The following is a 27,492-nucleotide window of genomic DNA, read 5'->3' as shown; positions in this document are numbered from 1 at the left end:
TCCCCTCTGCTCATTTTGACTCATTGAATTTCGCTTTTATCGCCGCATCTCCCTTCAGCTCATCGTCTCCTGTCAGCTGCCGGCTCGGTTTCCCCCTTTCGTTTATTCGATTTCCACTCTTATTTCATTAAAGAGAAGACGGATAGAGGTGAGAGTCCTCTAATAACACAAAGTTTGTTTTGGCGATTGAATTTCCATCGCGGAGTCAGCGTGGCTCAAAGGCACAAGCTTCATCAGCCCCCTTCTGCTGGATCCCTTATCGGCTATGTAATGGAGTCTGTCAATCACAGTGGAATTAGCAACGTGTCCCCTCGGTTTCTTACATACACGGATCCTCTCTTTCTCATGCACATGCACGTACACACATCCCTGAAACACCTTAGGGAATGTCAGCAACTGGGCTAAAGTGAGGATTGGGTTAATGGCTAATCAATGTCATGGAGAGTAACCTATAGCCCTTCAGATGCTAAACAAACACACACATACACCTGTGCATACTTAGTAAACAGGCGATAAGAATCAATCAAGGCCATAACAATTTAGCTCAGTTTCACCTCGGTTACCTCCGTGTGATTGTGTGAGTTTCCATTATAGCTCTCCTGTATCTGTGATTTGTTTCACTTCAGGTAATCTACAGTATATCTGGAGGCAATTCATTTTTTTACTTCAAATATATTACTCCAACAATATTAAAGGTGTCAGTACTATTGACTTTATAAAATATGGACGAAGCTTTCTGGTTTGAAAAGTGAAGCAAAGAAAGAAAGCAAGAAAGTGGATTTGTTTTCTTTCTAATATCCACCAGGGGGCGACTCCACTGGTTTCAAAAAGAGGTCTAATTATATGTAAGCTTATGGGAAAATGAACCTACTTCCAGCTTGATTTATTACCTCAGTAAACAGTTTCCTAATCATTTTTATGATCTCTAGTTTCAAGTCTTCTTCAATACAGCATAATGTTCATTTCGTAAATTATAGTCCCACTTAGGGGTATTGTACTATACTAATATTGTTGTGATATTTCAAAATGAAATATTGATATTGTGTTAATAACACACATATGATAGTATCTTGTAAATAATCCAAGGAGGAGAAAAAAAGGAGAAAAGAGATAAGAATCTGCAGAAGCTATCTAGCTACTACCACAGTTTGTGGCTCCTGCTGCAAAAAAACAAAACAGTAGTCCACAAACCAATGGGTGACTTGGTTGGTACACTCAAAAAACCCCCCCCAAGAATATTCTTCATCACCTCTAGTGGTATGAAGTTATTCATATAGTTTTGTTTTAATTGCAGTTCCCGTTTTTTCTTTCTTTCTGTATATTAAGTACATGTCTGAAATGTCTGCCTCCATCTCAATACAGTGCAGTTGGTTGGAATTTCGTTTTCATTGAAAATCAACGAAATAAGATGTCAACAGAGCAACTGTCTACCATGTTTTTAAATGTCATTTTTCAATGCAGAGAGCACCATAATAAGAAAATCCATTAAGACCATGTTATTGGGTTGCAGGTAGAAATCTTGAGAGGACATTGATTTCTCCAAAACTGCAAAACAAACAAACAAACAAAAAACATTTTGTGTGTATAATCTGGATGATCCAACCATCGTACATTGTGACTATGTACTGATGCCTGGGCAGATCATAGCATGTTCTCGTAAGCCATGTATTCCACAGACACACAACTGGTCATGCACATTTACGTACATATACACACATGTGCAGATTGATCAGAGCAGATTGACAAGCTACGACAGTCGGGAGTTTAAACTCTGGGGATACTTCCTCTAACCCACTTTACTTTAGCGCAGCATTTCTCTCCTCCCTATCGCTCTATTCCTTAATGATTTCTCCCATCCGCATCATCCAGGGCCCTAATGGAGTCCACTTTGCTCACTGATCAATGGGGAAAACGAACAACTGAGCCTGGGCTTTCTTCTCTGTGTTACAGAAGGAGGTACCGGGCTGCTGCGGCTCCCCCGACATCCTTGATGGAAGGATGTGTGAGAACTCATCTGTCAATCTGTCTGTTCCTTGATCTGAGTTGCAGCACAGTGAGAGGGGCCAAAGATCCCCGGGTGGTGGAGGAAAAGCAGGTATCGCAAACAATCACCGCATGCACACTTCCCAACACTGACCTGTTTGTGCACGCATTTACAAATACATGTAGGTTAAACAGAGACTGAGCCTCTGGAAATTAACTGAAGATTGTTTACCAGCTCTCATGAGTGCTACTTAACTTTTCTGTCCCCATCGGTGTTTCACCGTCTTGCTGCGAAAAACAACATTTTCACCTACAAATGGGTTTGTGCAGTCAGTCAGAAACACTCTAATATTTCACATGGTGCCTGGGGCTACATAAGGATTTCAAAATGCATTTTTTGGGGATAAATTGATGATATCTAAAATTCAAATCAGGGAAGGGCTTGAATGAAATGTCAACCCGGTTATTTCAGCCTTTCTAAATTGGCCCTAGGACAAAAACAACAACAACAAAAAACTTTAAGGTTTGAGGTTAAAGCTCCGACCAAGTGTAAACCCACCGTGACGTCACCTATTTGTTTGTGGAGAACTGTTTTAATGCCTCAAATTTGGCATTATGGCCGTCGTCGAGCCAGAAGTGAGGGTGGATCTCAATCATACCCTGTCTTATCATCTTATTTACCCTTAATGAGATAATCCCAGTCCAAAATGGACATCATGCTGTATTGAATAACAACTGAAACTAATGACTGAGACCATAAAGTGATTAGGACCGTGTTTACTGATGCAGTAAATCAAGTGAGAAGTAGGCTCATTTTCTCATAAGCTTACATACAATTGGAGGTCTTTTTGGAACCAGTGGAGTCGTCCTTCGGCATTAGGTTCACTTTTCAGATTTGGAGGCTTTGTTTCATACACAGTAATGATGGTTCTACAGGGGACAATCCGAACAGCCAAATGTATGATGACTGTGGTGGTTTATTTTTATAACATTAAAAAAAAGTTTCCCCAATTTCCCAAAGAAAGGTTCGAGAAAAGGCCATCAGATAACCCTCTTGTTGAAGCCCAATAAGTGCTCTCTCACTGGGAAAGAAGAGGTGATAGAGAGAGAGAGAGAGAGAGAGAGAGAGAGAGAGAGAGAGAGAGAGAGAGAGAGAGAGAGCAGTATCTACAGTCAAGCCCACTTTGGTCTGGAAGGTTCAAATAGAGCGGAGAGTTCAAATGCCTCACAGCTAAAGGTCACAAGCACCACACTGAGTCAAAAGAGGAAGTAAATGTTCTTGCTCTCCCTCCCATCCTCCTGCCTCTCTCATCTTCTCACACACATACACACAAACACACACACTCACAGGAGTGAACATCAAAGGCCCTTAATCTTTTGCCTCTCATGTCTATCACCCGTTCTTCCATTTTGGTCTCACCGAGCTCTGAGCAGCAGCAGGAAGAGGAACATTCTGCTGCAGGCACTACTTTTAAAAACTTCTAGCTTTTTCTCGTTGTGCTGGCAGGTGTTTCTGTGCCTGGTGAGTGTGTCTGTGCATGTGTGTGTGTGTGTGTGCATGTTTGTGTGGTTGACAGGTAATATAAAATGGACAAAATGCCGACAGAGAATGAGGGGTGATAGATTACCGAAGGAATTCTGCACATTAAAATTGGCGGCGGCATAAAATGGACAACATGCCAGAGGTTGCTGTTATATTTTATATTTTATCTTAGTGGATGCACTTGTTACAGTAAAGAGTCAGATTCAGTCTGATGTACATTCATGGGGATGAACTCAGATCTTTTGGTGTGGCAGAGACTTTTCTCTCGCCTGAATCTCATCACATTGATTCATGTTAGTGATATTAGCAGGATAATTTATTTGGAAAAGTACGATACAAATGAAGTTATTATCTGGAGGAAAAGGAGGGGTAAATTTAATACTGTTGATTATGTTGCATTGGCTCAAAAATAGAAAAGTAAAAAAATACAGCCGCTGGCTGCAGTCTGTGGCATACCATCATCCAAGTGCCATGGAAACCGTGTTCTGTGGTTCATTACCGTACTGCTATACAACACACTGATCTTATCACATTTTGACTTGACATATTTACTTTAGATGCTGGAGGGAATTTATACTTTGAGCAATTAATAGCATATAAGAATAAGAACATGAGAAAGACGAGAAGAAGAGAAGTGTTGCATCTTGCTATTGTTGCACAAAAAGACTGCAGCTAACAAATATTTTCATTATGGACTAATCCACTAATTATTCTGCTGATTATTATGATTCATTTAGTCAGCAATGGAGACGTGAAAGCAGATGTAAATGATGCCAGGCTGCCAGACTGACTTCAGTTTCCCCAGAAAAGTTGTGCCCTGTGCCAGACAAAAATGCATCTTGAAAGTTAGGTCTATAGGAAACCAATCTAAATGCTGATGGTGTCATTATTCTACAGCCATTACATTGTGCAAACCACACTTGTCTTTTACCAGTTTAATTAAGTGATTAATTATTCATAAAAAGTCAAAATGAGCACCTCCCGTTGTAAAGATCTTGATCTGGCTAGTGTGAAATAGAAATGTTGTTTCTAAAGGGGACATATGCTTTTTTGTTTGTTTTTTCCCCCTCCCCTCCAGTGTTTTATACAGGTCCTTGTGCATGACAAAAGATCTTGAAAGTTAAAAAGGTCAAAGTCCGCACCAACAGAAGCTCCTCTCTCCCACAGAAAACACTGCTCCTGAAACGCCTCGTCAGTAGTCCCGCCTTTGACTTCTTGACTCCATATTCAACACTGAGTCACACATTTGCGTAATTTTTGCCAAGCAGCTATTTTGGCACATAAGAACTGATTTAGCACAGCTGCTCTGTTGTTGTTAGCGGTGCTGGCTCAGGCATGTGTCAGCTGACCAATCAGAGCAAACTGGATGTTTAGGAGGGGGGCCTTAAAGAGACAGGAGCTATAACAGAGCATTTCAGACAGAGTGGGAATATAATGCTGCTGTACGAGAAAACTGATGTGTTTTTTGAAAACCTATTCTAGTAGCGACCCAAAATGAAAATGAGCATAATATGTCTCCTTTAATATTATTTTGTGACTATGTACTGTAGTTCTGACAATGGTGACAATGCGTGACTCTATTATTGTGCCGTACCGTACCATCAGCTACCACCAGTTAGTTTTCATTTTATGCCTTATCCAACCCATATAAGTTACACTCTGACCTTGTGACAGACATTAAGAATAACTATGATAACTATATAGAAATGGCCAGTCTTCTCGCTCATGGCCTCATTTGCTTATGTAGGCCATCTCCAGGCATCAGTATTATATCTAGACTGTTTAATAACCCGTTCCTTGTCATACGATTAGGAAGCTGGGACTATTAAATGTTTGGTACTTTTGCTTAAAAAACATTAACTGATGATCAAAATAGTTGATTAATATTTTGTTTATCGATAAATTGACTAATCATTTCAGCTCTATTGCACACACACACAACAACATATTTTGTCAATACTCACTATGCAATTAGAGCACTACTCGATTAAAGCCTTTCCCCTATCATGTTTTGACCCAAACATGGAGAAATAAAGAAAGATAAATCACTGAAACAGATATGGAAAAGCTTTTCAAAAATGAAAACCTCAACATTTATTTTTCTTTCTTTAAAGAAATAACCATGTTCTCCCCTGGAGCCCCAAAGGGAGTCCTCTTTTCTCTGCTCAACACCAGCTGAAAAAAGCGCCACCCCCACATTAATGCACAGTCTGTATTCATTGTCAACCAATGAGCGAGAGCGAGAGAGAGAGAGAGAGAGAAGAGGGATGAAACAAGTCTGAACACAAGGGGGGGGGGGGGGGGTGTAACGAGGGTAAGGAGTGATGACATAACAGGGGGCCTGACATGCGTGAGAGTGGAGGTGCTTACGTCAACTGTAACTGGGAGAGGAAGAACAAGCATTCCTTATGTAGGTCACATTAAAAACACATGCAAGCCGCCACGAATTCAGCCAACTAACCGACCAGCCTGCAGAGCAGCTCTGAAATCACAGCTGTAAGTAAACCTCCTGTTCTCAATGACTGTGAGAATCAAAACCAAGCACGCTACACTGTTATTTCTGCTAATGCTGACTGAATCTGCAGCACATTGGAAATAATAAGAGCCTGTCAAACTACTGATGAGTCTGAGGAATGACTTCATGTGCTGTGTTATCTTTACCTTCTAAAGTTTCAAAGTTTGAAAACTCTGCACGTACATCAATCCACTCAGTGAAACGCTCAACTGTAGGAACATGAAAAACACATTTTTGAGTGAAGGGGGACTTTAAGAATCACCCTAGAGCAAATGAAGAAATTAGTAACAATGTCACAATGTCCTGACCTCTAGTCTTAATGGAAAGGATTTGAATGAACTAATATTAGTGTAATTTTTTGGGCCAATCATGTCTGAAACATGCACAAACGAAAATGTGCTTTTCAAAATTGCTGCAGCTCAACAGTTGTTGTTGACCTGGAGCTGGTTCATGAAAATACAGCGTGAAGATTAAACTGTAGGCGGGATAGAGCTCAGGAAAAAGAAAGCAAACTGTAACATAATGAATGTGGGAGGGGGCTGTTTATGCAAACTATATTCATGAGGGGAATACGGCAATAAAGACAGCCCGATGATGGTAATGGTGTGCTCATGATGTAGTGATAAACTGGCTGTTTGTGAAAGCACCATTGGGATTAATAAATAGATACCAACACATTGTAAACAAAAAAAGACAGACACATGCTGAAAAGAAGAATCAAATCTCACAAATGGTAGCACAACAGATTTGCATTGAGCAGACTCACGGTGGGCTGTCCTGCAGGGGTCACTCTGCGTGCTGTCGGCAGAGTGGGCCGAGGAGACGGAGGACACGCTGGAGCTCCTGACGAAGCCGAAGGCTGCGAGGCGGCCCGCGGGGAGGCGGCTGGAGCTGAAGCCGGGTGGGCGCAGACCAGACTGGCTCGCTTTGGGAAGCAGAGAGCGGGAGGCTGCAGCCTGGGGCTGAGCTGCTGCTGCTGCTTGAGGAAGAGGAGCAGGAGCATGGTGGGTGAAGACCTCATCTGTTAGAAAAACACAAAATGAAGAAAGCATGCTTTTTTATGTAGTATTAGATAATTTTTATACAGAAAGCAATTCAGAAAGGAACACTGTTAAAGGAACAGTTCACCCCAAAATAAAAACATACATCTTTTAGTACATCTTTTTAGTGCTAGGTGGCACTCGGCTTGTGGTGCTCAAAGTGCCCAAAACATTTTTTTATATACATGAATATATAAATATATATATATATAAATATATATATATACATTTGAAAAACTCAACCCTTTTTTTTTCTACCGAGCTTCATTGTACAGCTTATTTAATTAGCTAGCCTCTGGACCACGAGCAGGGTTTGGTTTGGTAGAAAGAAAATAGTTCCCACATGAAACTACTCTCAACATGTTCTGTGGATTATCTTCAGTAACTGGGTCATGATTTCTGGAAAGAGACATTTCTGTTGAGTGCCATCTAGTTCCATTATATTCAAGAGAAGGGAGAAATATCTCCAAAACTCAGCAACTCACAGCAAAACAATCTAGATAGAGAAATATCACTTCAGGTGAGAGGAAAAATATTGATTCTTGATTTGGGGGTGAACTGTCCCTTTAAAATCTACATGTAGTGTCCTTAGCTTAACTGATATTATCCAGACGGGGACTATAGGCAGCAGCCAGACAATGATAAACAAACTCATCCATCCCTGCATTTCAACTTGAGACGCAGCATATGGTGCGTGTGCTGTGTGTGTGTGTTTAAATGACTACTGTAAACTCATTAACCACCACTCACATACCAACAAAATGCAGGGGATCCAGCATAGCTATGATGTTTATTTCCCCTGTGAATCATTCATCATCCTGCGTTGACTAAGCACTTAGTGGGCACCAGGAAGTTTCTGTGTCACGACTCCGACTGGTACAGCAAGCAAATATAATAACTGTACATACAACAACCTGCCAACAGCTGCTTTTGGCTCTGGCCATGCTTGCAGACCGGGCTGGTGGCCAGCAATATCTCTAATGCCGACACTGTTATGACATTCCATGTGACACCCACAGTTTAGATCTTTAGATGTGTCTTACATACGTTGCATTTGCCTGTGTTTATGGTTCATTACGTGATCAGTAATTCCTCGTTCCTGAGTCCAGAAGGCTCAAATGAAAGCTGGATTAAAAGAGAGAAGACAATTAAGAGGAGAGAAAACGTCTTCACAGAGGAAGAGAAAGAAAAGACAGCGAATCAAAGATAGAAAGGGAGGATAAAAAAGTAATCACAGCTCCATAGCGGCAGCTATTGTCAGTGAGCAATGGGAAGAAATCCTCTCTCTCTGTTATCTATGGTTTCCCACAGCAAAACAGATGAAATGTGCAGGCATGAACAACTGAGGCACACACACACACACAGTGGGCAGTGGGCAAATCCCTGCGCCTTGGAGAGAAGACCCATCTTGGCCGCCCGAGCCTGCAGCACAAGGTTTAGATCCTGGGCTGAAGAGGAGCATTATCCCCTGCTGGCTGCAGAGATAAGGTGGGCAGCCCTCCTTTCCTCTCTATTTGGCACAGCTGGGTGCTCCAGTGCATGCCACAGGGTAACCACCACAGCAAAACAAGACAAAACTCTAAGAGGGAGAATACAAGCTCTGTGAGAAACAAAGTGGGGCAGGAAGGAGGGAGAAAAGTCTCCAACGCTCGCCTCCAGCATCATCAGTACCTTCTTCAATATCTGCCTGTGTGCCACATGGTCTGTTTATTAGATTGGAGCTTGCTGCTCTTGAGTGAGAAGGTCAGGATCATTAAAGATAAATGTCCTCATTTCCCTCCCGCCCCCCTCCACTCCATTCAGCTCCTCTGAGAGACGAGGGAGAGGAGTGAGCCTGACAAACATCCACTTTAGCCTCGATGTCACAGACCTGTGCTCCAGCGAAATGAAAACGCACATTATTCATGAGACTCTAAAGAGGAAAGGAGATATAATTATTAAAGGTGCACTATGTAGTTTTGGGGAAGACAGTTTAATAAGAAGAGAAAGAAATTCATTGACCGATTTTTTTTTTATGCCTAAACAAACTAAATAAACAAACTCTGTTCGTTTTCATGACTGAATAAACTAAATAAACAAACTGACTTTAAAGGACAACACCCATACTGTTTTACTTTGTTTATATGTGGCGGACCCTGCCCCCACTCTAGCTTCAAACAGCGTTCTGGGACCTTATTTTCCTCTGAGATCAGCTTGTTTATTCAGTTATGGAAAATATAAATATTTCTGAGTTTGTATTATTCCCTCACTAATATTGTAAATATTAAAATTATGAGTTAGAATTTTTTCTCCAAAACTATATAGTGCCCCTTTAAATTTGACTGTCCATCTCTCTTTCTGTATTTTATTTTGGTCCTACTTTTTGTCTCTCTTTCGTATGTGTTTCCCCTAGGTTTGTCAATGCCTTTCTCCACAGTTTGTACCCAAAGTACCAAAAGAGGACTAGAATTCATTAAATTTGAAAAACGCATCATAAATCAGAAAACCCTTGGTGTTTTCCCGGGCTTGGAGTTTTCTCCCTTCAGCCACTCCAAAGATTTGAGTAAAACAACTTCACTTCGCCTGTGGGTCTGAAACACCACTGAGAAATGATCTTCAAAACAGCCATAGGCTCTCACTGAAACTGTCAAAATGGTATCCTAACTTGAGATGAATTAGGTGAATCAGGCTCCGAAAAATCCCTCCTGGGATGAGCACTATAATGACCAACCGATTTTAATTACAACCCAAGGTGAGTTTAGACAACCTGCATGGATTGCCTCTGCAAAGCGTTAAATTGCACGCTATTAAAATATGATACTCGAGTGCATTGCAATTTCTGCAGAGGTGCTCGAGCAAAGCCGTGAAAAAGGGTTGGGTTAGAGCCTCGATATGCAGAAGTTACAGTAGCTTTACCGTCCTGTCATATAAGTAGTTCATCCTCATTATCATAACAATACTGTTTAAAACCTACACAGTAATTACGTGAGCCGTTAGAGTACTTTGACTGCTACACAATAGCTATACAGTATAATTACTATAAAATTTGTATGCAAGATGAAGAGATTTCCCTTCACAAAAGCCTGAAAAGAAGAGGAAAGAAAAAGAGCTTATGTCACATGCGGTGTCAAGTGTTGTGGCTCAGATTTCTTAAGGACGTGGATAAGAAAAGCAACAGCAACAATATAAACGAGAGAAAAAACAGGGACAGACACTGATGCACGCAACGCTGACTAATGCTACATATACAGTGTATATTTTAGCTGCTGTTTATCCATGCAGCGTGGTTAGGGCAGCAGGGATCCAGCAGGAAGATACTGACGTTACTTAAGAGTTAATTGCTTTGCACTTCAAAGCCTGTACTTCCCAGAGGGCCATGCAGCACTGAGACACCATACATATGTATTAATGGGGTTTATGATAAGTAAGCCTGGCACATCATAACACCATGCTGATCAATTCGGTGTGTGCACTTTTGGCTTATGAGTGTGTGAGTGTGCACATGTACGACTCTGTGTGTTCTTTTTTTCACTGTGCGTCCGGGTTATCGCACCGAGGGAGAGAGCAGATCAAATATGCATGTGTGTGATAAATGGCACGGCCTTCCAGCAGTGTGCAGGGTGATGAGCAAATTTTTATACTTCAATATTCCTGCGACAGTCGAGGCGAACTGTAAATCTGTCTTCAGCGACCAGAGGTGGTATCTGAATCATCTGAATTAGAAATGTGCTGTGTGTGTGTGTGTGTGGAGTGAGCAAGCTTTTATTTATTTATCTATGTTGTTTTGTAGATGGCAGCGTTCTGGAGCAGAAAAAGTCCCCTCAGAGTTTTTCTTAAAGCCCTCCAATCAGATCAGCCAAAAAATTAATCTCAGAGTTCGCATTTTAATGAGCCGCCTTCATCTCACGCCAATTTAAGGGGGGAACAGTCCCACGACTGCTCGTTGAGGCAGAGGAGAAGAAAGATAAGGTAGCTCTCCAGTGTGTCAAATTTTGGGCTGCTGAAATAAAATCAGACACGTGCAGGAGCTCAAAAGAGGCCATCTCCATCTGGTATTCTATTTGTTTCCTGTGAGGAAATGTTTTATTTTTACCTGTGTTATCTTGGCTCTTCTGATTGGTCGCTGGGCTCACAGCTTGGACCGGCTGGCTGAGTACCAGCATTGATCTCTGTCCTTGACCAGGTCCTCTGCCCTTGGCTGATCCTGTAGTCGTCCTGGTGACAGCTCCCAGGCCCAGACGCAGACCCCTGCCGGAGCGCAGGAGACTGCCGCTCCCTCCGGCCTGAGCGGCCGTCCGGGCCTGCAGCGCGTCCTCTGCAGCACTCCCTTTAAAACTGGCAGATCTTCCCAACTAGGGATCAAAATGATGAAATTAGTTTAAAAATACTAGCTGGCAATTATCTTGTAACATTTTTGGAGTTCCTAAGCAATTCTAATTATCACCAGGTCCACAGACCATTTCAATGTACAGTCCCATGTTATAGTGTTCATTAAGCAGAAGTTATTTTCAGAGAAAATCCAGTAATTCTCTACTTCCAGTGTAATTTACTCTGGGACACAGCCCAGAAACTGAAAATAAATATTTGTAATGCTTTGTATAAAAGCCCTTATAAGTCCTTTAAAAGACACTTTATGTCTGGTAGCTGCAAAAAAGCAGAGTAAACTGTAAGAAAGTGCATAGTTAACTGCTAAAAATGCCTAATAAAGTATGTATTTATCTTAATCAGACAACTTAACAAGTTAACAAGTTTCGTAAAAGTGCTTATAAATGTCTTATATAAACATCAATAAACATGTCGCATGTATGCTATTATTAATACTTAAGCTCTCAAGGATGTAAATAGTAAACCCATGAGCACCTATTAGGATTTCATGTTTAATGTCATATATAATGTATATTTTGCCTGTGATATTGTGAAAATCCTGGGCAGCAAAAAAACATTTGATGCGACCTGTAATCTCATTAGTCAACATAATAATTATATTTTACATGTGTCATTGTATCAAGGTAGACTTAGTCCTCTGTTATCAAACATTATATAGACCAAATCCCAATGATTGTTAACAATAACTTCCAGGTAAAAAAACTGTACATCACGCGCTAGCTTAAATTTAGTTGTAATTTTTCATGATATTCTTTCAAAGTGTACATTACATTTAAATCATCTAAAATGCATGTTTGATGCTTTCATTTCTCATTAATCATGACACTTTCACTAAAGGTCACTAAAGATCTAATTTACCTGTTGGGTCACAGACTAAAGAAAATGACTTGATTTTACCCCGAACTAGCACTTAGTCTGCGATTTTATTGTTGTGTAGATATCCAAGAAGCAACACAGTACATAAAATAAGCACAGCAGAAATGCCAGATAGGTCAGAGCATCATGTTTTTACCATACATCTTTAAATGAAAATGACTAAAGAAATAAACAGGGTTTGCCAATTTCACGTATCTCTACAATATATATCAACGGCCAGATTTCTACCTGGAAGTGTCTGTTGTTGTTAGCACAACGTCACAGTGATTTGGTCTATGTAATGCGACACTGATAAGGCTGATCATGTGAAATAGGTAGAAATTGATGACTACAATTTATTCCACAAACTATGTTGGTTGCAGGACTGCAGCGTGTCCACGGATCTGATTCATACTATGACGTAATGTGGACCACTGCAAATCTGACATTATGGGCTCCAAAAAGAAAACGCAACACAGATCTGAAGTGAAACTCATCTCCAGAAATTTGACCTGTTTAACAACATCTCCAGCATAATTCAAGAGTAGGTGTTGTCCCTCAGCGGCATTACATCGCGTGCTGGACAAAATGCTAACGTACGTGCAGTGACATACTGTACAAAGCACTGAGAATCACCATGTCCCTGTGGGCTTTGTACTTCAAAATGCATTAACTATTTATTTCCACATGCTGGTGTTTGCCACGGTATGAATACGAATGCCAAATGAAGCTATTTAATCAGAATCAATAAGGAATGATTTTAAAGCGATAATGAGCAGCTGTGAGAGTGGGAATAAAATGCAGTAGAGCTGTGATCAATTATACATGGTTTACTGTGGGATAGGATTTATGGACAGCAGCTAGCAACACTGATATGCAGAGTCGACTGATTTAAAAGACGAGGTTTGTCTTTGTACTTAATGTATATTGCATAGCATAAAGTAATTTTCTCTTGCTAATTGATCAGGGAGCCATAATAATTAGATCCTATTTTTGTCCTTTGTGTGAATGTGCTGTGATTGCGCTTTGTGCTGAATCTCAGCATGATAGAAAACAGTTGAATGAGAATGAGCACAATACCAAACTACAAAAGAGATCAGAATGCAAGCTTCAGTCTTCGCAGAAATATATATAATAAAAGCTTTGAAATACACTTTGTTTTGTCTGTAATTACCGATGTACGCCCTGGTGTTCAACACAAGGAACGGCAACAAGGGAGGAAAGCTCATTTTCTCAGTTTTTTTTTAGTGTTAGCTTAACATGCCATCGAATGTTTCATCCGTGTGATGTATTTCATACATCAATCAGTTAGCTGTTAGCCAACTTCCTGTGGCACACAGTGCATATGGTCTGCAAAAGCAGTGTTGTGTAAAGTACTCAAAAGTCATACTTGAGTAAAAGTAAAGATATCGTGTTAAAACATTACTTCGGTAAAAGTGAAAGTCACCTGTATGGATAGTACTTGAGTAAAAGTCTTAAAGTATCTAAAGTATCAGTAGTAATTTCCTGGCAAAAGATGTACTTAAGTTTAAAAAGTACAAGTAAAAGTAAATTGTGCATATATTACATATACACTGCATTTTTCTGATTATCGGAATAAGTGTTTTTTTTTATCCGATTGCTGATAAAATAAATACATTTAAATTTGTACTACTCACACTCTGATGCAACCTGCAATCTGCAAAGTAACTAGTAACTAAAGTATAAATGTAGTAGAGTAAAAGTAAAATATGTGGAAGTATAACGTAGCAGAAAATGGAAATAATCCATAGTACAAGTACCTTAAAATTGTAGTGCAGTTCTTAAGTAAATGTACTTAGTTACATTCCGTCACTACAACTTCTCAACATACTCGAGGTTGAGGAGATCTTGGAGGTTCCCATTGGAATGAATGAATTCCCGATTGACTCACATATGTGGAAAAGAGGTTGAACAGTGAAGACACATAATACTCACCTCTGGTGGAGCCCCGTAGAAGTTGTCTGCTTTGCTGCCCAGTTTCGGGGGTGCTGTGTGGCTGTGTGTGTGTGCGGGGGGGACAGTGTGTGTGTGTCCAGGGGGCCTGATACTCCTGTTCAGCATTCCTGACGGGAAGATGCTTGTCTGCATCTCTTGGCGGTACTTGTCATAAAGCAGATTGGAGGCACTGAGTACTGGAGCTCCTCTGGTTTCTGCTTCTGGCTTCGAGGGGTCTTTGTCTTTGACCGAAGTGGCTGTTTGGCCGTGTGTGTATGCTGAGAGCCGGGATGGCAGAGAGGATACCTGATAAGGTCCGTCAGAGGCCTGGGGCTTAAACTGAGGATTCTTCCGGACATAGGTGATGATTTTGGGTCGAACTCCTTTAGGCTTGAGTTTAGGTGATGGGGAGCTGTCTTTGGGGTTGGAGTTGTGGTTCGAGCTCTGCTGGTTGTTAAGAGGCGCTTTGGGGATTCCACTTGTGCTTATATTGGTTTTGACTGGTGCTCTCATGCAACTGTTGCCATAGCCCTGAGCTGATGTCGTCACAGCAGGGTTGCATCCTGATGGGTTGTGTCTAACCCCTCCAGAGACATTCCTGGAAACGAGGTACATGGAGGGTTGCCTGCGCGGTGAACCCTGGGGTGTCCTGAGAGGGGAGTGGGGAGGGGTAGATGACCTGGAATCCACGCCCGTCCTGTTGGGACTGGAGCAGTTCCTTCTGTATGTGAGCTGAGTCTGGGGTCTCTTATCCGAAGCGGAAGGATTGGAGGGACTGGAATTACGCCATGCAGCTGTAGCCGGCTGTTTTTCAGCAGGTGGAGCCTGGTTGGGCTGTCTGAGCTGTGAGGCTCCAGATATGTTGTACAGGGAGGAGAAATCTGATGGCTCACGTAAAGACGATTTGGTTAACTTTCTGTTTGACCCATTACTGTGTGTTTCTAGAGAGGGGTTGGTGGAAAAAGGTTGGCCTGTCTCAGCTTGATGAGCACTGGGCTCTGCTAAGCTCCTTGTTCTTCCCATTTCAGTCTGGCAGAGGGGTCTGACAAGCTGTTGCCTTCGTGGTGGAATCACCCTCTCCTCAAATCCAGCCCTCCTCCTTTGGCCGAGCCCTCCATCAGAGGACAATCCATTTCTATGATGACTTCCCTCCTCCTGTCTCTCATACGATGGTGGGGAGTTCTGGTAAGCATCTACAGGGGCTGCCCTTCTTCTGGTCTGAGCTGAGGTAGTGTTGTTTGTATTGGAATAAGGGTTGGTCTTGGACAGAGAGATGAGAGACTGAGCATCTCCGCTACTATCCAGAGCACTTGACAGACTCCCGCTGAGCGCAACCGCCGACAGACTGGAAACAAACACATTCGTCTCTGACTTGGACTCCTTCAGACCTCCCTTCCGTCTCTCCTGGTCTCCTGCTCTGCCTGACCTGGTGTCTCTTTTCTCTATTGAGCCTGTCACACATATGTCTAGCTCTTCAGTGCTATGACAGCCAATCCTCCTCTGCACCTCTCTGCCCCTCTGCATTCTGCCCTCCACTTTGTTGCTGTCGTTGTCATTTCTCCTCACTCCGGTCGAAGCAGAGCTGGCAGTTGAGCTCGAGGATATGGACATGGGATCTTTTCCATCTCTCAAACTTTCTCCATCGTCTTCCTCTTCATTCTCCTCCTCCTGATCCCTGTTTCCCAAAAATGTATGTATCTCCTGACGCTCTAAAACCTCAAACTCTCCAAGCTCAGGCTCCATGCATTGCTGCTCAGAGCCCCAGATCACTAGCTTGTCCGGAGATTCACTCTGAGAGACCAAAGGAGGAATGGAGCTTGTGCTGTACCCTTCTTGATCGCCAATCGAGGATATTCGATTGGCATTATCATCCCCAGATTGGGAGAACTGAATCTGGGTTTTGTTTCCAATCTTTTCTCCTCTGTCAACATTGACCCTCAGTCCCTGGTAACCAGTTGGGATGCTCATGTCAGACTGATTTTGTTGGCACGCTCAAAGACACCTGCAGGGTGCTGAGGCCATCTATGGACTTACAAATGTTTTCTATCCTCCTCGTCTCTCCTCTTCAGGGTCTGTGTGATGGTGGCCCTTCAGTTGATCATTCCAAGGACGAAATGTCATCTCATGAAATCTTTTTCACTTCAACTCGCCAATTATCTTCCATTTACCTTCAGTTAATGATATTGTCTTTAATGGCTCTTCAAGGAGATGGAGGTCTGTTGAATCTGAAATAGAAGACAATAAAGGAGACTGTAAGAAAGGGCAACAAGTATGCCCGAAAGGCAGACACTTTCACAGGACCAATTCTGTGTTTATTTTCCCCAAAGAGCCACTTACTTTTAGGATTTTTATACCTAGTCTGAAATCAGCACTACGTTGCAGGTTTGTGCTTTTTTTTGTTTGTAACCCATATAAATGGATGGGCATTTAAAACAAACAGAGCTGGCTGCCCATGGGACAAAAAGACACTCACCATTTTCTATTTACATTTTTTTTTTTTTACATCTTTTAAAAGCATCTGTTGAATCTAAATATTCTACATTAAATGATGCTAATTTGAGCGTAAAATGTAATGTGACCGGTGGCTAAATGCACTCACAGAGTAATAATGCTCATATTGTAACCAGCAAGGCTAGTACAGCTTTAATAATAGGAGTGCAATTATCAAATTATGATGGATGTTCACTGGAGGGCAGAAAGAAAAGAGATAAGTGAAGAGAGGAGAGACTGTTTGCATGTGAGTGAAGGAATCACCATGGGAATTTTCTGACGAACACAGGAAAGAGGAAGACGGGGAAGGGTGCGAAGTGTTTTGTAATGAGCTTTTTCCTCAGGAGACTTTGAAAAATAGAAGGCAGAATGAGGATAAGGGGAAAACATCTGCAGTAAAAACACGCTCCATTTTTTTTTTTTTATAGAACACAACAAGCTAACAGAGTCTAATACGCCCAAGTGCTGTTTTTCATGTTGGGAACAACATGAAAAACATGAAAATGATGTGTGGGTGTCATATAGACGAGGAGTAAAAACACCAGCTCAGGAGGGTTAGATCCATACTGTAGGTCTCATCTCTACAGGAGGGTTAACACTCTTCTCTCAACATGCTCTCTCTAACATGCCATATGGCTGATTAAGCCAATGCCGCGATTCGATCGCACTCAACCACAGCACATCCTGCCTCATTTAAAAGCGACATTCTGAAGGATGTACAGAAAAGTGGAGATTCGAATTTCACTCTGTCACCTATCAAGGTTACAGACTGTGTGTGGCGTACAGTGAATAGATGAGCAGATGGCAGGGAGGGCAAATGTCTGAGGGCTTTTTTGTCACGCCGTGTCACTGCAGGACGGTGTAATCACAGAGGTATAAAAAAAGAAAACAACACGAACCAATAAACAACCACACATCCACACACCCAAGGAAACTTGAGGGACTCTTGACAACATGAAACGACTCTGTTATGTTTTTGCTCTCAGAGGGAAGACTTCCCGGTGTCTCTTTACATTTCAATCTCTCCATAATTATGCAAGAGCTCTGTGAGGATTTCTTCTTCTGCCTCGAACCAGAAGCATTGAAACCACAGAATATTAATGGACTCAGTTACATTTGAGCATCTTTTGTTGATGTGTTTGTTGGGTAGATGATGGAAGACATATTGACATATTGCGACATATGATTCATGATTAGTGGAAATGATCATTTTTGCATCATTTTCACTGCAAAACACTCTGACTCTGCCATATTGCGATTTTGATAATAAATCAATTACTTGCGTAGCCCTGCTTGTTCATCAAACACAGGATATTTCCTGCATCACACAATGAGCTCGTGCAGACTGTTATTTTCCAATCCTATCCTATCTAACCCGTCCAGTCATCTGTCTGTGCAGGCAGTTAATATTGTTTACTTAGACCAAGATGGTCATTATGGAGTCAAATATGCATCTCTAAACCATCACACTGAATATTTGATCAGGTTCCAAAGTTCAAATAGAGCTCCCACCCTCTGGTTATATGTGTGGCGGGGGAGTCTGTTCTCATTAGTAGGTGGCTTCTCCATGTGTCCTGTGGCAGCGATATCACTGAACAGAGTGAACTGCTAACATGGCAGCTCTCACTGCCTTTGGCACATCTGATGCTCTTCCAATCAGTTGTAGAGCTACTTTTTCTACAAATGTACTGGGAGGGAAGACATTTAAGGATACATTTCGTATTCCTGAAGGTCGCCTTAAAAATTAATTTGGAGATATTATCATATTCTCTTGAAGAGTCTTTTAAAAGAACATTTTACAGAACTTTTGGGAGCGGAAGAAGGTTAAACAAAGGTTGTTTTACTAAAGGATTGCAATTCTAAAACCTTCATAACCAGATGTCGAAATTGCAGAGAGACAGAGGGAAATTCCAACGACAAATAGACAAACATCATGTAGATTAATCCACACACAGCCTTCTGCACTCTGCCAGACTGCTAATATTTACCCTTAGCTGGTGCACACACAATCAAATAATTAGCTAATTATAAAACACACACAGACAAAATTCAAAGGGGCGGAGGGGGAGAGGAGTGGGAGGGAGAGAAAGAAACGGAGAGTTGTATTTGAAAGTGGGTAGCACATCGATTATGGCAGTGATGTAGCGCTGGAGGTTGTGCTGATGACAGCAGTCTTGAGGAGGCTGAGCGCTAAGCTTGGTCACAGTGGCTGAACTGGAATAAGCTGCACATCACCTCACAGCGAGGCAGACAAAACCAATCCGGCAAGGCCCTAAACACAATACGACAGAGAACAAAAGAACCTGTCTGACTATGTGAATAAAAGGCCCTGTTGTGATGATAAAGAGCATAAAAAATTGGGTGTATCATGGGACGCTTCGGGAGACATACGCTTCAGAGAAGAATAACTTGACAGGTTCTCCCTGCTGTCGCACTGCCTGTCGGTGACATACCTACTTAGATGCTAAAAGTAAAGAGGATCACACGGGAGAGAGTGGATGAAGCAGGATAGTGTTGGCGAGGGGCTGACTTGACGTTCCTTTGACTGGGGTATGAATTATGCAATTACAAATGTAACAAATGTGGATGGAAATCTTCTGATCATCGAACCTCCTTTTGTTTGAGAATACACTGCAAATAAAATAGTAAGTGCACAGGTTTCATTTTTGGCTTCATGAGTTATGTATGCAGTGTTGCCAATGGTGTACAATCATTCATTTACATTATTTCTTCACTAGTTCACCGCGAATATATAAGATAGAGTTACCTGATAATGATATAGTAACTTCTAGGGCTTCCCCCTAACGTTAACCATTAGTCAGATGAGAAGAGTCTTAGGTACCCTGAAAATGCGCCTGCAGATTAACACTAAATTTGTGCATATAAAACAGTCAAAAACAAGTCCCTGGGTGGGAAAACAGCCTATAAAAAAACAATATAAACTTGCATAATTTCCAACTTTAAGCCTTAGATAACCAATAAAAACTACATATTGCCGGAACTGAAATGTCATTAGTTATAGGATGTGTCAATCATCTGGATGGCTGGCGTGTAAGTGGCTCAGGAGAGAGGGGAGGGAACAGAGAGTTGACCCTGTCCACAATTTTACTCTTTGGCTGTTGTAGGTTCCAGGGCGGACATAGAAACTCCAATCTGGTCAAAAGTTCTTTCAGAATTAAAATGTTTAAAAGTGGGTCGGATTTTGACTTTTTGATGAAATTCAGAGAATACCATGGAAGACAAAACTGACATTCCTCCTGCATATATGCATGTTGAGGTGATCTGGGCTGGAATAAGTAATGAAGGCTGGCTTTGTTTCACCTGATGGTGAGACCCACTAGTTGAAGTAACCACTCAGTACGATCTCCTCTGGGACAAGAGCAGGAGACAAAGCCGAGGAAAGAATTGAACAGTCCTGCTTCTGTTGTCATGGCAATGCCATATCCCTGGGAATTGGAGAAAACACGTCCTGACCCCTGCGTCTTCCATCAGGGAAAAAGGTCAGCTTTAGAAGGAGACGGGCTGTTCTGAAGGTCATGCTCTCGCACTCACAGCTCATGCATACATTCTGCCGTGCAACGCTTTCACATGTGAACTCACAGGAAGAAATCCACACGGTGCTCGCTGAGTAGCTGAGTGAAAGTCAGGGTTTTTTTTTTTTCCCACCAGCTATACTACTCATCGAGGAGCAATCATATCCCCGCAAGTGGGTAGTCGGTTGCTGAAGTGATGAGAGTGCAGGGCAGGATAAGACGATATCTCAGCACTGATCAAATTCAGTTGAGGGCTGGAATATGTGGTTTTCACCAGGCTCCCAACCTATCAAGTGCCGCATTTAACCACAGAAAAGCTCTTCTCAGAAGCAGAAAAACGATGTGCTGAGAACCTGACCTGGAAATGGAGAGAAAAATAAAATCTAGAGTGGAATTTGAAAAGAAAAAGGCCTTCCTCATCTTTTTTTTTTTGCTCTGAATGCAAGCGGGTATGTGTGGGTGAACGAATGAGACACAGACATGAGGTGGGAGAAATGAGACATGCAGATGGATACAGAAAGGAGGAGGAGAATCGTCACAGGAGAGCCACAGCTTTCTAATTAGGCTGATGGAGGGGAATACATCATTTGAACCCCTACAGTATACGAGCTATAGAACCCCTTTGCTGATAGAAGCTCAAGAGAGCGAAGAGAGGTAATTATTGAAAATCCTTTACCATATATAATGCTAATGAGCGCTAAATTGCTCTCATTGATGGAACCATTTTATACATTTTGGTACTGCAGGTGGTAAATCTCGTGATAGCAGTAAGCCCAGAAGCTAAGAATGGACTTTCCTTTCCTTGTTTCTCTCTTAGGGACTGTGTGAAAATCATTATTTGGGGAGGATGGGGGCTGATGATTTCTTTAAAAATTTCCTGGAGGGAAGGTAGTCTGGATTTGAAAGATTTCTTATTTCAGTTCAATTCAATTAAATTCAAAATGCTTTATTTGTCCCTGGGGGGCAATTTAAGGCAAATGGAGTAGTAGTTACTTGATTTATTCTTTAAAAAAATCAAATAGTTGCTCTACAAAGATGGCTTTTTAAAAAATATTTAATGCAGTGGTTATTTTCATTTCATATCACTGAAGAAACTATTAAAATCATGATGGGACATTTGTTGGGATCTGTACCAAACAACCGGCCAAGACCAAGATCCATTTAAAAAATTGTCACTTCTGTGATTTAGATAATGCACTCGACCTTATATTTCGCCAAACTGTGCAGCCCTACAAAACACCCAACCAGGCATCATGCAGCTGATCTGATCTCATATATTTCGGGCTACAGCATTATCTGATTGAATTCATGTATGGTTGCATTAAATGGAATCTGGGAGTGGGGTGAAAATAAGGCAGTGATCTTCTCTATCAGCAGTCACAAAGATGTGCTCGGTTCAGTCTTTGTGCGTCTAATAACTGTTTATTGAGCAGTCAACATTCAGTTATGTTTGCATAAATATCTGAGGTATTGTGGGGGAGTCACGGGGACGGTCCAAAGACAATATTTGTAATTGTGGGTAGGGTCCATAAGAGTATAAGATTAATTTTCATACAGTCCCTTAGGCTTTCATGATGTAGAATAAAAATATCAGAGTGGATTTCGTTGTCAAGATGTGAATATTATTTTCATTCACCAATAAAAAAAATTGCCCCAGATTCTCATACACTGTATTTTTCTCTCAGTGACCCTGAAAAGTCAAGCTAGGGAAACTGTGTAACACGCAACTCCTTGTTCTTGTTTTCATACACATGCGTACAGATGTTTCAACACGAAGGCTGTATGTGAATATGAGAATGCATCGTGTCACCAGCTCAGACACACACAATCAACACATGCGCGTACACTTTCCCTCGGCGTCTTTGTTGTCGGTCCAGCAGCACATGTGGCCGTTACAGAAGCCATTTGTCTTTGGCACTTTGCTTTATTCCTCTCCTCCCCCATTCGAGAGCAGACAGGTTTTACAGCTCGCTGGTCCCAGGGGAATCCCAACGACACACACACACACACACATACACACATTCCCCCTGTGCCATCCCTCTGTCATCCATACATACACACACATACTTCTGCAGAAATGTGAATTCCAGCACTTAAATAGAAGAAGGAACCCGAATGGTAGGAGCGTCGACGTGGGCATAACCATAATTTATGACTCTTGAGCGTTAGCACATGACATGATTAGATTTAGTGCAGATTTACATTAAAATTCGGTCCTTAAAGACGAAACTCTAATACAGTACATGCTGTGTCTTTGCCTGCATGTAATTAATCTCTAATGACATCATCCTTGCATGTCCTTGCACACTTTCCTGGGGCTGTGTTAAAATCTGTGTGTGTGAAAGTGTGAACTTGTGAACATCTACCCTCTAAAGATGTGATTGCATCCAAGGGCTTCAGCTCATGGAAATGCAAATAAAACCGGTAGATGCTGAATACACACAAAAACAATCATCCTCTTGCCCATTTTTTGGGGAGAAAAGTATTCCTTTCTCCTTGTACTTCTATTCACATAAAAATCATCCAGCAAGCTAAAGCTTAGCGAGGAAAGTCTATTCAGGAATGAGCTAAGCTTCAGTCATCCGTTCCTTCTCCTCCCATCTTTGTCAGCGACAAAAATAGCACTAAAATAAGCTAAACGCTCCATTTTCACAGAAACACAATAGACATCCTGTAGACAGATTTTCACAAGTGATGATTCACTAAACTGCGCCCGGGTGTTTGGATGTGTGAACCGAGCAACAGTGAAGGGATCATCACAGAGAAGAGTGAGGCAGAACTGGGAAATATCCAGAAATAGTATCCTCCAGGTGCTTGATTGTCGTTCTGCACTTTATGTATAGATCTAGAAACAACACCAGAGCTTCCCCGACTGCAGCACAACAAAGCTCCTTCCTAGCTGTATTCAATTAAGCTTCGTCTCTTCAATGATCCCCATTTGCTTCATCCCTCCCTCAAGAACATCTCTACCTCCTTCCCCTCCCTCCTGCCCCTCATCCACCTTAATAATACAGAGTTAATGAGGGCAGGGCGAAGTGATCAATCCCATTTTCACCCTCACATCAGCAGACTATCTCCCCAAATAATCCCTTCTCTCTCCCCCTCTGTCTCTCTCTCCCACTCCACTCCTACACGCACAGTTTGCACCCCAGAGGGAGTTATTCTGTATCGCAGGGGGGGAACGGTAACAGGATTTCTGCAGGATCCCGGGTCAGAGTGGGTGGTCACACCTAACTGAATAAGAAGAATGAGAAAATCAGATCATCTGCAATAAAAGCTGATTTATTTCCTTATTGCGAGCAGGCAGTCGGTGTTTGCTACCTGCTATGAAATCGCTGGGAAATCACAAAATGGCAATAATAGGATTTATCAGCTGGGGCGAAATGAAAAATGGAGGCTCGCGATCGCACATCCTTCCATCAACACGTGTTCACACACACTTTGTCTCTTTGTTACAAACTGTACCGCAAACGGAAATAGATAATCACAAAAAAAAACATTCAAATTCTCACTTAAACATGAGCTCTGAGTGCGAACTTGCGCTCACATGTGCAAAGTTCGCACATATAGTAACATCGGTACCACCTACACACATGCGGGCAGTGACTATCACTGCAGCGGGCGCAGAGACAAAGAAGACTGCTTCTCTCTGGGAGAAAATGTGGCTTAGTCTGTCACGCAAAAAACACACTGATGACATTTTCCATCTCCTAAATCATTATTTTTTCAGCTTCGCTTTTGGCAAAGAACTGGCAGTGAATCTCCTCTCAATCAGACATGGTCCTGCCTCGCTGTCTGGTTTTGCTGTGCTGTGCAGCCTGTAAGGATGGATGGTGGTGAGATGGATAAAGGGAAGACAAATGTGCAGGAAATGAGAAGAGAAATGAGATAAATCCGGGACAAACAACAAACTGATAGGGAGATCAGCGTGATTAGAAATAAACGTTACTGTTATGGTCTGGAGGAGAGAATTAGGAGAAGGAGGAAGACTTGTGTTTACTGGTTCATAGATGAACGTAGATGCAGGCAGGGGTGGCACGGAGGAGAGGAAAAAAAGGGGTGTCTGTCCACGCTGGTTGCTGGTTGCACCGCATTGTTATTAGCAAAGCCCCTCCACCCACTACCCTCACTCCTGTCGCAGGGAAAATATTAACTCTTGCATGGCTGTATGAGGGGACAAAGAGGAGAGGAGGAAGAGGAGAGGTGAGGATACGAGTTCACGTTGCAGACAAAGAATTCACCGATGGAGGAAGTTGCCCACACAAACGAACACAGAGTCAGACATAAAGCTGGCGGAGGTGAAACAGCCCCAGACAAAGAAAAAGCTGAGTGCAACTTAGACGGGCTGAGTCACTTCTGTTTATTTTCAGAAAATATGATAATAGAAACAAATGATGCTGCAGAGAGAGAGAGAGAGAGAGAGAGTACGAGGGAAAAGGGGGGGGAATCGGGATGTGTGGGATTCTTGTTAGTATTGTAATGTGTGAGTGTGCGTATGCATGTGTAATGTGCAAGTGGCAAACCCCAGGGGTGTGGGGGAGGGACGACTGGCAAAGGATCAGTGAGAGGTGAGCAAAGAATAGAACGAGCTGAGGGTTTTGGGGTGGTAGTGGTGGTGATGATGTGCAGAAAAAAATATGGTGATGGTCTGAACTGGCGGTGTAACAAAAAGACTGGAAGCAGAGGAAACTACCGGACTGGTCTTTGGGGATACTTAAGAAGAATTCTGCTCAGTTTAAGGATTTCGCATATGCTGCTGCTGCTATTCTGACAGATCAGTTTATTTCTGGGAACATGAACGAGGCTCAAACAGAATGCAGACGTCCAGTGTGGAGACGTCACATAAAAAATGAATGATGTGGACTCTTTTTACAGTCAAGTTAAGTGCAGCTCTTACAGTTCTGTCCTCATAAAGCCACTGCATTCATAAAGTAACATTAATTTGCCTATTAAGAGCCGCAGCTTGCTGACTAATATAATTAAAGTGACCTGACTTCTGTCGCACAGATTCTGCAAATGGATGCGCACGCTTGCACACAAGTGAAAAAGGTCTTTCATGTTGACTCCCCACAGGACAGGGGGGCGTGTGCATGTGCATGCGTGTGTGTGTGTGTGTGTGTCATCTGCGGAGGCGTGCCTCTCTGTTCACCCTCTGATGTCCTGCCCGTGACTGCAGGGGAGGAGCCGCGACGAGCTCATTGCCACCTTCCAGACAAAAGACGGCGTGAATTTGAGAGCGTGTGACCGCATGTGTGTTGACACTTCATTCACACACATGCGCTCACGCGAGAACGACGCATCCTCGCGCAGAGCGGAGAGAAGCCTGCAAAATATCTAATTGTGAGCGGTCACAGCACAGCCTCTCCATCTTTCTGACATTCTCTGTTGTCTCTAAACACACGCTGAGCTACTTTTACTTCATCGTCTTTAAATAATAGAACAAAACCATCGGAAATACACACATCCAACATGAAATTGAGAGGCACACTGACACACTTTTCCTCCCCTCTCCTTCACTTCACTTATCATCTCTATTTCTTCCCTCCCTCCTCCTTCTCCTCCTCTGTTCCGTCCTATAAAATGACCTTGAAGGTCGCACCAGGCGCTCTACACTCGTGGGCTTTGTGACAAACTGTCTTACCTGCAGAAACACGCACACATACATAAGCACCTGACCCAGCACTAACACACACATACACACACACACACACACACACAGGCACCAGTGCTGCGAGTGGTTTTCCTGGCAGAGATCTGCTGAATTGATCGCTGCTCAGAACATTGCAGAGGTCAGATGTAATGAATCAATCACACACGCATCAGCATCTGGAATACAGCGAGCGACAGCACACCAGCTTGAGTTACAAGGCCACAGGCTCCGCTGCCCCTGCTTTGATGCAGTGTCAACCTCCACATTAACATGGCCGGGAGGGATTGGCGAGATTTAGCAAAATGGACTGGTAGGATCCATACATGTGGGAGGTCTCTGATATTGAGATCGATCATGGCAGCAGAGAGTTCCAATAAACACACACAACAACAAACTTCCACGCATGTTTTATGCACAGCATGCGTAACACAGAACAAAATGATGCAACTTTTAGATATCAGGACACTTTTAGTCAACAGAAAAAAAACCCTATGCATACGCTGCACCCTAACAACACAGTAAAAACTGCCCCCCCACAGTCTCAAGGACGACCTGATCATCAGACACCGATCAATCAGGACAAGAGGCAGCTGAGTGTGAAAGACATGCCCTCTGTCTGCTCGCCTTTATTTAATCTATCATCTCCCGTAGTTCCTCCCCTCCACTGTGCATCTAACTGAGGCGCTTTGATTCTTTGAAAAGGAGTTAGAAGATACTAAAGAAAAGGAGGTGATGTATTTTTGTGTAGGAGCTGGGCAGTCTCATCGGTAAATGAAGGTAGAGAGAAGACTGGATTATAAGTGTTTTACAAAAGAAACCAAATGGGGGGGGAAAGGTTTTCTTGGAGATTTTATCAATCCTTGAGCAAACCTTTACATACTACTTCTTTAAAAGCCACTTCCATTAAAGGGGCACTACGTAGTTTTGGAGAAGAAATCCAAACTCAGAATTTTAATACTTACAATATAAATGCAGCAATAATACAAACTTTTTTCCATACCTGAATCAACAAGCTGTTCTCAGAGGAAAATAAGGTCCCCAGAACACTGTTTGAAGATAGAAAGGTGGCAGGGTCCGCCACATATAAACAAAGTAAAACAGTATGAAGTTGTGTTGTGCTTTAAGGCCACTTTGTTAATTCAGTTTATGAAAACAATGAGTTTGTTTTATTATTTCACTAATGCATATAAATGTCTTCCCCAAAGCTACACAATATATACCATAATATATAACAGAACTAGAAACCAGTTGTCTCATTCCTGGCATGTTTTCAAGGAAAAACAGGTCAGAATGGGACTCTTTTGGCATCTTTTTTTTTTTCGTTTACAGAAACTATTACGCTCCAAAGTCAGGCATTCTGACCATGTGCAAAACTATTAAATAAACAAAAAAAAAGCACTGATAAACAACAACAACAACATTCAAACACAAATTCCTCCAAAGTGTCTTCCCTGCCACCTCTCAGTGCAGTGGATCATAGCTGGAGCCAGGTCTAAAGCCTGTGTAATCTATGTCTGATCATTAGCATCACCCACAGAGACCTGACCCGCTCCATCCATCAC

General features: G+C 42.2%; 1 protein-coding gene across 1 annotated transcript in view; it reads right to left on the bottom strand.

The window, feature by feature from the left end:
• The window catches only part of mtus2a (microtubule associated tumor suppressor candidate 2a), a 36,975-nt gene extending 20,750 nt beyond the window's left edge, over positions 1 to 16,225 (bottom strand). Inside the window, exons 1-3 of the mRNA XM_073479646.1 lie at positions 14,258 to 16,225; positions 11,154 to 11,412; positions 6,818 to 7,062 (exon numbers count right to left, since the gene is read on the bottom strand). Coding sequence (XP_073335747.1) covers positions 6,818 to 7,062; positions 11,154 to 11,412; positions 14,258 to 16,225 — 2,472 coding nt within the window. The remainder of the gene's footprint in view (positions 1 to 6,817; positions 7,063 to 11,153; positions 11,413 to 14,257) is intronic.
• Positions 16,226 to 27,492: the final 11,267 nt, after the last annotated feature.

Source organism: Pagrus major, chromosome 13, assembly GCF_040436345.1.
Source record: "Pagrus major chromosome 13, Pma_NU_1.0".
NCBI classification, from domain to species: domain Eukaryota; kingdom Metazoa; phylum Chordata; class Actinopteri; order Spariformes; family Sparidae; genus Pagrus; species Pagrus major.
The sequence above is the reverse complement of the archived record's forward strand: the minus strand, read 5'-3'. Positions and strand labels throughout refer to the sequence as shown.